This window comes from Schistocerca americana, chromosome 7, assembly GCF_021461395.2.
Source record: "Schistocerca americana isolate TAMUIC-IGC-003095 chromosome 7, iqSchAmer2.1, whole genome shotgun sequence".
In the NCBI taxonomy this organism is placed as follows: domain Eukaryota; kingdom Metazoa; phylum Arthropoda; class Insecta; order Orthoptera; family Acrididae; genus Schistocerca; species Schistocerca americana.
In genome coordinates, this window is record NC_060125.1 from 194,709,673 (window position 1) to 194,723,028 (window position 13,356).

At 42.1% G+C, this 13,356-nt stretch overlaps 1 protein-coding gene across 1 annotated transcript in view; it reads right to left on the minus strand.

Moving 5' to 3' along the window:
• The window catches only part of LOC124622142 (cytochrome P450 6j1-like), a 106,611-nt gene that overhangs the window by 26,078 nt on the left and 67,177 nt on the right, over nt 1-13,356 (minus strand). Inside the window, exon 7 of the mRNA XM_047147773.1 lies at nt 11,088-11,309. Within this exon, the coding sequence (XP_047003729.1) occupies nt 11,088-11,309 (222 nt within the window). The remainder of the gene's footprint in view (nt 1-11,087; nt 11,310-13,356) is intronic.

The window sequence follows — 13,356 nt, forward strand, 5'->3', positions numbered from 1 at the left end:
GGATGTGCTATGCCTCATGGATGCTCTCTTCCACTATCTGATAAAATCAGTGCTTCAGATTATTGAAGTTATAAAAGGTGCGAATATGAAGTAGAGATGTGAGAATTTCATTATCTTTATGATTATTATTATGTTCCAAAATTATAAAATTCTTTCGTAATTCAAACCGGTTAAGGTCACTCAAAGTACCTATTACTTTCATCGCAGTCATACAAAGACCAGTTTGTTTCCATATGTTTGAAGAGAGATGGACAGCGTAAAGCCTATTTCATGAATGAGATATCTGATTGCTAAACCAGATCATAAATCAGAAACCGTACGTAAACAAAACGGGAACTGCCCCACGTTGATCGAAACCGCAAGCGCCACTCTGCTACTCTTACGATTAGATTAGAGATTAGATTACATTAGTACTCGTTCCATAGATCATGAATACGACACTTCGTAATGATGTGGAACGTGTCAGGTTAATAAAAGGTGTCTGTACAAGACCTTACATTACACAAAATATTACATGACACTCAATAATTTTTAATTTCTTTTTTTTGTGGAGGTTGGGAAATTACCCACTTACTATATCCAAAAATTCATCTAATGAGTAGAAGGAGTTGCCATTAAGAAATTCTTTTAATTTCCTTTTAAACGCTATATGGATATCTGTCAGACTTTTGATGCTATTAGGTAAGTGACCAAAGACTTTTGTGACAGCATAATTTACCCCCTTCTGAGCCAAAGTTAGATTTAACCTTGAGTAGTGAAGATCATCCTTTCTCCTAGTGTTGTAGCCATGTACACTGCTATTACTTTTGAATTCGTTCGGATTGTTAATAACAAGTTTCATAAGTGAATATATATATATATATTGTGAGGCTACGGTGAAGATTTCTAGCTCTTTAAATAAGTGTCTGCAGGATGATCTTGGATGAGCTCCAGCAATTATTCTGATTACACGCTTTTGTGCAATGAACACTCTTTTATTCAATGATGAGTTACCCCAGAATACGATGCCATACGAAAGCAGAGAATGAAAATAGGCGTGAAGCTAATTTACTCAGCTGTATGTCGCCAAAATTTGCAATGACCCTAATAGCATAAGTAGCTGAACTCAAACGTTTCAGCAGATCCTCAGTGCGTTTTTTCCAGTTCAACCCCTCATCAATGCATACACCTAGAAATTTCGAATATTCTACTTTAGTTACCGATTTCTGATCGAAGTCTATATTTATTAATGGGGTCATTCCATTTACTGTATGGAACTGTATATACTGTGTTTTGTCAAAGTTTAATGAGAGCCAATTTGCAGAGAACCACTTAATGATTTTCTGAAAAACATCGTTTACAATTTCACCAGTTAATTCTTGTCTGTCGGGTGTGATAGCTATACTTGTATCATCGGCAAAAAGTACCAGCTTTGCATGTTTGTGAATATCAAATGACAAGTCATTAATAGCAGAGGACCCCAGACCAAACCTTGCGGCACACTATTCTTGATTGTTCCCCGGTTTGATAAATCACCATTTTCTTGCATATTATGTGAACTGTTTATTTCAACTTTCTGCACTCTTCCAGTTAGGTACGATTTAAACCATTTGAGCACTGTCCCATTCATACCACAGTACTTGAGCTTATCTAGAAATATTCCATGATGTACACAATCAAAAGCCTTTGATAGATCACAAAAAATCCCAACGGGTGACTTCCGGTTACTCAGAGCATTTAATATTTCATTAGTGAAAGTATATATAGCATTTTCCGATGATAACATTGCCAAAGCAACCACATATAACGTCCACAACTTTTCAAAATTTACCCAAAGTAATGTAACTATGCCAGACACCTCTCGATAATATATCGATAATCAGACAAAGATCATAATGTGTAATTAGTATAAACAGCAGTGAAACAAAGATTGCCGGCCGGTGTGGCCGTGCGGTTAAAGGTGCTTCAGTCTGGAACCGCGTGGCCGCTACGGTCGCAGGTTCGAATCCTGCCTCGGACATGGATGTGTGTGATGTCCTTAGGTTAGTTAGGTTTAATTAGTTCTAAGTTCTAGGCGACTGATAACCTCAGAAGTTAAGTCACATAGTGCTCAGAGCCATTTTGAAATAAAGATTGCTCTCTTTTGCTGTGCTCTTTCGCTCTTTTCTTTTTGCTCTTTACTCTCTTGCCATTGTGCTTGGCTCCCTGTGTATGCTTGATTCATGTTATGCAATTAATGCTGCGGAAATGGTCATATGATGTCTTCCTTGGACTGTTACTTAATTATTTGCAACTGGAACTGTTATTAGATATCAGAATATCAAGTGCGTGCATGTGAATATCGAGCGTTTCATGTCGAGGATCTTTTGTGTTAAATATTAGGCATCAAATGTCTGCTGTGTGGAATAGTGTAAGTTGACCTTTATATCTTTAAAATATACTGTTAACATTTAACCATATTCATTTACAAACCTGTCCTTCCTTAAAGATTCATAATTTTGCGTGTTTTCTCAAATACGGAAGCATTTCTTTTGGTTATTATAGTTTGCGTGCGCCATTTCATCCGCCATAGTCTTTTTTTGCGAAATGCGAATAGTACCTGCAAATCATTTTAATATTACGAAGTCCGATAATCAATTTAATACTAATTTCCCCTAGGAAACATACTTAAATTCACGGTCAGTAACAAATTTTACCAAAAGATTTGCTCTCCAAGCCAAAACTGTGGGCAGTTGCTACTTTCAGAGGAAATTGCATCAACTTTCATAAAAGTTCAGAATTAAGTTAATCGTTTAATGAAAGAGGCCCCAGTTTCTTTTAACGTTGCCGCCATTGCTTTTCATTTTAACATAAAAATAGTTCACAAGCCATAATTGCATTCCATATTAATTGCAGATAAAGTAATTAAATCACTATTAACAGGCGGTGACGTTACACATACTGTTCCAGTATATTTCAGCAGGTTGTGAAGAAAATAAACACATTGCCATCTGTTCCTGGTAGGACTACAAAATTAGCTGAAAGGGCCAAGAAACTATGAAGTGTAATCAGTGGTCAAGTAAACCATCAAGCAGGTCATCGAGGGCTTCTCGGGTAAAGAGTTCAGCGACAGTAGGATCCGTCGATAAGTGACAGGCCTCCGTTATCGTGGCGTTTTTGGTGCCCTGTTGCCTGTCAGTTCCTTGCTGCCCGAACATCATAGTTGTGATAGTCATCGTCATTATGAATAACTGCGTTTATTACACTTCAGAGTTAGAGCACACTTCGCTATACACCTTCACTGTTCAGAAAGTGTCTACCCTACAACTCCTCATAGAACGTTTAGAATATGCCACGGTCAGTCCTTCTTGTGTACCTGCTCCCTTTCCCAGCTCGCAACATGTCAGTGCACCCTGTCCTCTACATGGAATAAAATCTTCCGGACTGGAACGGAAGTAGTTTGATAAGTTAACCTGAGAAACAAGCCAAGTGGCTCATTTATGTGGTCCCACGACGTACAGAAATCCTTAACTCTGTGACTATAAGTGTTTAAATTTTGAAAGGAGAACGAAACTGAATAATGTCTGCCAAATTCTACATGTCGAACAACTAGGAAATCCATATGGCCCTCCTGTTACGCGCTCTCGCGGTCGCTAATTCAGATTTTTATTTTGGAAAAAAATATCATATTTAACAATGCGTAAACATCAATGGTATCATAAACTGAATCTTAGTTCCCTCAGACGAAGGTGAAAAGTATGCACTGAGGTGACGAAAGTCACGGGACATCTAATATCGCGTCGGACCTCCTTTAGCAGTGGAGGAACTCGACGTGGCATGGACTCAAGAAGTCTCTGGAAAGTCCCCTGCAGAATTATTGAGCCATGCTGTCTCTGTAGTTGAGCATAATCGCGAAAGTGTTGTCGGAGCAGGATTTTGTGCTCGAACTGACGTCTCGATTATGTCCCATAAATGTTCGACGGGACTTATGTGGGGGGTTCAAATGGTTCAAATGGCTCTGAGCACTATGGGACTCAACTGCTGAGGTCATCAGTCCCCTAGAACCTAGAACTACTTAAACCTAACTAACCTAAGGACTGCACGCACATCCATGCCCGAGGCAGGATTCGAACCTGCGACCGTAGCGGTCGCGCGGTTCCAGACTGTAGCGCCCCGAACCGCTCGGCCACTTCGGCCGGCTATGTGGGGGGTTCCCAAATCATTTGCTCAAATTGTCCAGAATGTTCTTCAAACCAGTCGCGAACAGTTCTGGTCCGGCGAATGGAGCACTGTCACCCATAAAAATTCCGTCGTTATTTGGGAACATGAAGTCCATGAATGACTGCAGATGGCCTCCAAGTAGCCGAACATAACCATTTCTAGTCAGTGAGTGGTTCAGTTGAAACATAGATCCTCATCCATCGTTATGGAGCCATCATCAGCTTGCACAGTGCCTTGTTGACAACTTGGGTCCATGGCTTCGTGGGGTCTGCGCCACACTCAAATCCTACCCTCAGCTCTTACCGGATGATATCGGTACATATCTGATCAGGTCACAGTTTTCCAGTCGTTCAGGAGAGGCGCCGCAGCCGATGTAGTGCTGTTTGCAAAGGCATTCGCGTCGTTCGTCGTCTGCCATAGGCTGTTAACACCAAATTTCACCGCACTTTCCTAACTGATGCCTTAGTCGTACCTCCCACACTGATGTTCAGTTAGACCATTCCATGTAATCACAGCCGACACCATTATGGAGCCACCACGAGCTTCCTCAGTCCCTTGTTGCAACTTGGGTCCATGGCTTCGTGGGGTCTGCGCTACAGTCGAATCCTACCATCAGTTCTTACCAACTGAAATCGGTACTCATCTGACCAGGCAACCGTTTTCCAATTATTTAGGGTCCAACACATACGGTCAAGAGCCCAGGAGAGGCGCTGCAAGCGATGTCGTGCTGTTAGCAAAGGCACTCGCATCGGTCGTCTGCTGACACAGCCCATTAGCGCCCAATTTCATCGCATTGTCCTTACGGATACGTAAGGATTAAGCAGTTATAATAGCGCGCTGTTGCTTGTATATTAGCACTGACAACTGTACGAAAACGCCGCTGCTCTCGGTCGTCAAGTTGAGGCCGTCGGCTACTGCGTTGTCAGCGGTGAGAGATAAGGCCTGAAATCTGGTATTGTCGACACACTCATGACACTGTGTATCTCGGAATATTGAATGCCCGAACGATTTGCGAAATGGAATGTTCTATGCGTCTAAGCTACTACTATTCCGCGTTCAAAGTCTGTTAGTTCCCGTCGTGTGGCCTCAATCATGTCGGGAATCTTTTCACATGAATCACCTGAGTACAAATGACAGCTTCGCCAGGGCATTGCCCTTTCATAACTTCCGTATGCGACACTACCGCCGTATGTATATGAGCATATCGCTATCCCATAACCTTCAGTGTGTATCGAGCAAATAATAATGGGAGATATTGCGTGCAAGTGGTAAGCACTACACTGAGGTAAGAATTCGGGTGGGCCGCATCGAACTATTATCTGGAATGTGTTATTTATTCATATACGCTCTCATAATTATTTTAGTGACTTTTTTAAAAAATTTCATATTATTTTGTATATAGATTGTGAAGTCAGTATTCTGTAAAATACGAATGGACTAGCTCCAATCTCCGTTGGCTTTGGATTCCATTGTTCCACGAAATACGATAAATAAATGAAATACAAATAAAATAACCAGGAAACAAATGGTAATCGAAAATCAACAGTTGCCTGACAGATTCAGAAGCACATCAGCGTCGTTAACGCATTCACGCTGGCGCTGAGAATTGTATTTCTGGCTGTGGGGCGGAGAGAGTATTCGTGCTCTCCTTCATCTGGACGTTATGCTCTTCCTGTTTACCGACGTGGAGGGTTGGTCGTATTGAAACGCTATAGGCTGCTATTTTAATACAGTGACCTTGTTGTTGTGAAAGTGGCTTAAGTCCAGTCTTTTATGACTATGAGAGATTGTTGTTGTTGTTGTTGTTGTGGTCTTCAGTCCTGAGACTGGTTTGATGCAACTCTCCATGCTACTCTATCCTGTGCAAGCTTCTTCATCTCCCACTACCTACTGCAACCTACATCCTTCTGAATCTGCTTAGTGTATTCATCTCTTGGTCTCCCTCTACGATTTTTACCCTCCACGCTGCCCTCCAATACTAAATTGGTGATCCCTTGATGCCTCAGAACATGTCCTACCAACCGATCCCTTCTTCTGGTCAAGTTGTGCCACAAACTTCTCTTCTCCCCAATCCTATTCAATACTTCCTCATTAGTTATGTGATCTACCCATCTAATCTTCAGCATTCTTCTGTAGCACCACATTTTGAAAGCTTCTATTCTCTTCTTGTCCAAACTATTTATCGTCCATGTTTCACTTCCCTACATGGCTACACTCCATACGAATACTTTCAGAAATGACTTCCTGACACTTAAATCAATACTGGATGTTAACAAATTTCTCTTCTTCAGAAACGCTTTCCTTGCCATTGCCAGCCTACATTTTATATCCTCTCTACTTCGACCATCATCAGTTATTTTGCTCCCCAAATAGCAAAACTCCTTTACTACTTTAAGTGCCTCATTTCCTAATCTAATTCCCTCAGCATCACCCGACTTAATTCGACTACATTCCATTATCCTTGTTTTGCTTTTGTTGATGTCCATCTTATATCCTCCTTTCAAGACACTGTCCATTCCATTCAACTGCTCTTCCAAGTCCTTTGCTGTCTCTGACAGAATTACAATGTCATCGGCGAACCTCAAAGTTTTTATTTCTTCTCCATGAATTTTAATACCTACTCCGAATTTTTCTTTTGTTTCCTTTACTGCTTGCTCAATATACAGATTGAACAACATCGGGGAGAGGCTACAACCCTGTCTTACTCCCTTTCCAACCACTGCTTCCCTTTCATGTCCCTCGACTCTTATAACTGCCATCTGGTTTCTGTACAAATTGTAAATAGCCTTTCGCTCCCTGTATTTTACCCCTGCCACCTTCAGAATTTGAAAGAGAGTATTCCAGTCAACATTGTCAAAAGCTTTCTCTAAGTCTACAAATGCTAGAAACGTAGGTTTGCCTTTCCTTAATCTTTCTTCTAAGATAAGTCGTAAGGTCAGTATTGCCTCACGTGTTCCAGTGTTTCTACGGAATCCAAACTGATCTTCCCCGAGGTTGGCTTCTACTAGTTTTTCCATTCGTCTGTAAAGAATTCGTGTTAGTATTTTGCAGCTGTGACTTATTAAGCTGATAGTTCGGTAATTTTCACATCTGTCAACACCTGCTTTCTTTGGGATTGGAATTATTATATTCTTCTTGAAGTCTGAGGGTATTTCGCCTGTTTCATACATCTTGCTCACCAGATGGTAGAGTTTTGTCAGGACTGGCTCTCCCACGGCCGTCAGTAGTTCCAATGGAATATTGTCTACTCCGGGGGCCTCGTTTCGACTCAGGTCTTTCAGTGCTCTGTCAAACTCTTCACGCAGTATCATATCTCCCATTTCATCTTCATCTACATCCTCTTCCATTTCCATAATATTGTCCTCAAGTACATCGCCCTTGTATAGACCCTCTATATACTCCTTCCACCTTTCTGCTTTCCCTTCTTTGCTTAGAACTGGGTTTCCATCTGAGCTCTTGATATTCATACAAGTCGTTCTCTTATCTCCAAAGGTCTCTTTAATTTTCCTGTAGGCGGTATCTATCTTACCCCTAGTGAGATAGGCCTCTACATCCTTACGTTTGTCCTCTAGCCATCCCTGCTTAGCCATTTTGCACTTCCTGTCGATCTCATTTTTGAGACGTTTGTATTCCTTTTTGCCTGTTTCACTTACTGCATTTTTATATTTTCCCCTTACATCAATTAAATTCAGTATCTCTTCTGTTACCCAAGGATTTCTACTAGCCCTCGTCTTTTTACCTGCTTGGTCCTCTGCTGTCTGCACTATTTCATTCCTCAAAGCTACCCATTCTTCTTCTACTGTATTCATTTCCCCCATTCCTGTCAATTGCTCCCTTATGCTCTCCCTGAATCTCTGTACAACCTCTGGTTCTTTTAGTTTATCCAGGTCCCATCTCCTTAAATTCCCACCTTTTTGCAGTTTCTTCAGTTTTAATCTACAGGTCATAACCAATAGATTGTGGTCAGAGTCCACATCTGCCCCTGGAAATGTCTTACAATTTAAAACCTGGTTCGTAAATCTCTGTCTTACCATTATATAATCTATCTGATACCTTTTAGTATCGCCAGGGTTCTTCCATGTATACAACCTTCTTTCATGATTCTTAAACCAAGTGTTAGTTTTGATTATGTTGTGCTCTGTGCAAAATTCGACCAGGCGGCTTCCTCTTTCATTTCTGTCCCCCAATCCATATTCACCTACTATGTTTCCTTCTCTCCCTTTTCCTACACTCGAATTCCAGTCACCCATGACTATTAAATTTTCGTCTCCCTTCACAATCTGAATAATTTCTTTTATTTCATCATACATTTCTTCAATTTCTTCGTCATCTGCAGAGCTAGTTGGCATATAAACTTGTACTACTGTAGTAGGCGTGGGCTTCGTATCTATCTTGGCCACAATAATGCGTTCACTATGCTGTTTGTAGTAGCTTACCCGCATTCCTATTTTCCTCTTCATTATTAAACCTACTCCTGCATTACCCCTATTTGATTTTGTGTTTATAACCCTGTAGTCACCTGACCAGAAGTCTTGTTCCTCCTGCCACCGAACTTCACTAATTCCCACTATATCTAACTTTAACCTATCCATTTCCCTTTTTAAATTTTCTAACCTACCTGCCCGATTAAGGGATCTGACATTCCACGCTCCGATCCGTAGAACGCCAGTTTTCTTTCTCCTGATAACGACATCCTCTTGAGTAGTCCCCGCCCGGAGATCCGAATGGGGGACTATTTTACCTCCGGAATATTTTACCCAAGAGGACGCCATCATCATGTAATCATACAGTAAAGCTGCATGCCTTCGGGAAAAATTACGGCTGTAGTTTCCCCTTGCTTTCAGCCGTTCGCAGTACCAGCACAGCAAGGCCGTTTTGGTTATTGTTACAAGGCCAGATCAGTCAATCATCCAGACTGTTGCCCTTGCAACTACTGAAAAGGCTGCTGCCCCTCTTCAGGAACCACACGTTTGTCTGGCCTCTCAACAGATACCCCTCCGTTGTGGTTGCACCTACGGTACGGCTATCTGTATCGCTGAGGCACGCAAGCCTCCACACCAACGGCAAGGTCCATGGTTCATGGACATAAAATAATTTTACTCTAAATTAGTCACAAATTATGTGGTACCTCATTTGTTCAGAAAACTCTGTCGCTGAAAGGCCATATAAAATTGTATTAAACAGTTCGTTGCACCAGGATGAGAGGTAGTACCTTGTACCTCACTATATTGGTGGTAGCACAATTGCTGGGGTCGAGCGTGGGCCACCGCTGGTATACGAAGGCGTCACCGTATTTCACAGATCTTGTACTCGAAAACAAGAAAGCGTTATTTTGTAAGTTTTTATGCTGTTTGTTACTTTCCATGCCTAATTTCGTGATGAATCATTACATTGTGACTGAGTGTACGTATTTACCTCTTTACTAGAATGTCTCACTTACTTGTATTAATTCATACTGTTGATTTTGTATACTTTTAATTTCCCGACTTTTTATTATAATTTTCTTATATTTTTCTATTAATATCCACCAATATCTGATTTTATGTTTATATTACTATAGCTCGTTTGCACATCTAATGGTATACACCTGTTAATGTATATGTTATATACGTTTTAAAAACATTTTATTGGCTTTACTTTGTCGTTATAGTATCATCGACAGTTGTATGCTGGACTGTTGTACAGAGGCCTGAAGATGATGCTAATGAAGCGTCGAAAATGGTTGCTTAATTTAAAAAAATTTGGTAGAATTACGGCTGTTGGTACCGCTTTCCTTCGATTTATTTATCAGCCTCTGTTCCGCATTCACACCTACAGGGTCCTCTAAAATTCCCCATACAAATTTCTATGACTTTTAGAGGGTACTGAGTAGACAATATTTTGAAGTGGAACCGAAGTCCGGGAACGTACCGTTTTCGCGCTACAGTCGTTTGGAAACGTGTTTGCTAGGTAGGTATGCAACAGGGTAGTTGTGGTGGGGAGTGATTACGTCGGATCGGCTTATGTCATTGGGCGTGTTTTTGGATGGTGTGCCACTGGAAGTCCGTCAGGACATGTGGTTTCAGCATGACGGTGCATGCGCTCACTTTTCACGTCGTTACGGCAATATCTGGACCAACGTTTCGTGTACAGATGGATATAAAGTCGTCCAATCACATGGCCTCCACAGTCACCAGATTTGACTCCGTTGGACTGATTTTTCTGGGATCGAATGAAGATTAGTTTAGAAGACTCTCGTAGAGACAGAAGAAGGTCCGATGGCACGAGCTGTGGTCACTGCAGGACAGGCAGCAGAGATATCATGTGTGACAGAGCGTGTGTACCACATCATTTGTAGGTACAATGTGTGCGACGAACTTGGTGGTCACCACATCGAACCTTACTTCTAATTGATCAGACTTCTAACCTTCCTTTGAAAAGGACAAAAACGTTTTAAGTGTAACTGTTAAGAACAGTGTTTCTGAAAAGTAATTAAGTTTTCTTTTCGTTTCTTTGGTTATTAATGAGTCGAATTGTAAAACAGGTTATGTAGTGGATTATGTTTAATAAATTACTAGTTGTCACACTACCATCTCGTTTTCAAATGGTTGTAGACGGAAATGGTACGTTTGCAGACATGACTTGCAATTCAAAATATTGTCTACCCAATTCCCTCTACAAGTTCTAGAAGTTTGGAATGGCCTGCGTATGATGGATCTACAGAAACTATTACGTAACTCGTCGAAAGCAGAGTTTTTCGGAAGACAGCAGGCAGAAAATCAAGAAAATATATCTAATGAAGAGAGTAAAAAATGGGTCAACGAAAGAAAGCGTGGAGGTTTGAAGGAAAGTGCAGGGAAAGGAAGCGGGCGGGTGCAGTGATGGGACATACAATACGCGGACCCACGCGTGGCGTTGTTGGCGCTAACCTGAGACCACCATGTCGAGGTAGGTGCAGTCGTTGATGGCGTCGTACCCCAGCTGGCCGCCGTGTCTGTCCACCGCCTCGCGCAGCTCCTGGCGCAGCCGCTGCTGGATGTCCGGGTTGAGCGCCAGCTGGTACAGCGTGAACGACATCGCCGTGGCGCTCGTGTGGATGCCGTCAGTCATGAACGTCATCACCTGCGCCGCTATGTCCACGTCCGTGAAGACTGCAACAGGATTCGCCAACGAGGAGGCGCAGAGGTTGAAACGGTCGAGTAATGGGCACAAACTCTTTTCTCAGTGTCCGAATTAAAATTCCTAAATTAATTCGTGTGATGATTTGGATGGTTTGTTCTACAAGGGCTCTGTCGATTCCTTCCCCCATAAATACTGAAGCTTTTGATACCAAGATCGACTTTCAGCTGTGACATCATCAATGTGCCGGCCGCGGTGGCCTTGCGGTTCTAGGCGTTGCAGTCTGGAACCGCGGCACTGCTACGGTCGCAAGTTCGAATCCTGCCTCGGGCATGGATGTGTGTGATGTCCTTAGGTTAGTTAGGTTTAAGTAGTTCTAAGTTCTAGGGGACTGATGACCTCAGAAGTTAAGTCCCATAGCGCTCAGAGCCATTTCCATCTCAGCATCAATGTGGCTAATCTCATGTACGAGGGGCGTTTGAAAAGTCCGTGCAAAAATAAAAACTAATTGCGTGTTTGGGGTAAACCTTTTTTATTTTTCGACATAGTCTCCTTTTAGGCTTATACACTCCGTCCAACGCTGTTCTAATTTGTTAATACCTTCCGAATAATAGGAATTGTCCAAGCAGGCAAAATAGCTATTAGTTGCTGCAATCACCTCCTCGTTTGAAGAAAAGCTTTGTCCCGCCTGCCATTTCTTCAATTTGGGGAACAAATAGTAGTCCGAGGGAGTCAAGTCTGGAGAAAAGGGAGGATGTGAGACGAGTTGGAAGCCTATTTACATTAATTTTGCGACCACAACTGTTGAGACGTGTGCTGGTGCATTGTCGTGATGGAAAAGGACTTCTTTGTGGTCCAATCGCCGGCATTTTTCTTGCATTTCCGTTTTCAAACGGTCCAGCAACGATGAATAATATCAACCTGTAATAGTTTTACCCCGTTTCCAGATAGTCGATGAGGATTATCCCTTGCGAATCCCAAAAGACAGTCGCCATAACCTTTCCGGCCTAAGGAATGGTCTTCGCCTTTTTTGGTGCACATTCTCCCTTGGGAACCCAATGTTTAGATTGTTCTTTGGTCTCAGGAGTATAGTAATGTATCCATATTTCATCCACACTGACGAAACGACGCTTAAAGTCCTGCACAGTTTTCCTGAACAGCTGCAAACCATACTTGCAACACTTCACACGATTCCGTTTTTGGTCAAGCATGAACAATCGTGAAACCCATCTTACGGGTAGCTTTCTCACGTCCAAATGTTTATGCAAAATATTACGTACCCGTTCATTCGAGATGCCCACAGCACTAGCAATCTCACGCAACTTAACTCTTCTGTCATCCATCATCATATCACGGATTTTATCAGTGATTTCTGGAGTCGTAACTTCTACAGGGCGTCCAGAACGTTCAGCATCACTTGTGCCCATGTGGCCACTCTGAAAATTTTTAAACCACTTAGAAACTATTCTAATCGAAGGTGCAGGGTCACCGTAATGTTTTCAAGCTTCTCCTTAGTCTCCAGAGGGGTTTTGCCTTTCATAAAGTAATGTTTAATCACCACGCGAAATTCTTTTTTGTCCATTTTTTGACAATCACTCGACATCCTTGATTCACGCCGGCCGAGGTGGCCGAGCGGTTCTAGGCGCGTCAGTCTGGAACCGCGCGACCGCTACGACCGCTAGTTAGGTTTAAGTAGTTCTAAGTTCTAGGGGACTGATGACCTCAACAGTTAAGTCCCATAGGGCTCAGTGCCATTTGAACCATTTTTGAACCTCGATTCACACGAATGCCAAACACAAAGAATTAGACCAATATGGCTGAAACTTGGTGTGCGTTCTTTCCAAAGACGCTACTAACTAAACATGACCTCGATACGCGCCGGTGGTGCCATGTCTTGGACTTTGGACTGACTTTTCAAACGCTCCTCGTACATCGAATATGGTGACTATTACGTCACTCACGGGAAGGTGGCACACAACAACAACAACAAAAATATCAACAACAATTGTGTTTTACTAATATATTTGAAATTATCTAAAAACGATGATAATACTAACGTGACCCCCAGAGAATTTGGAG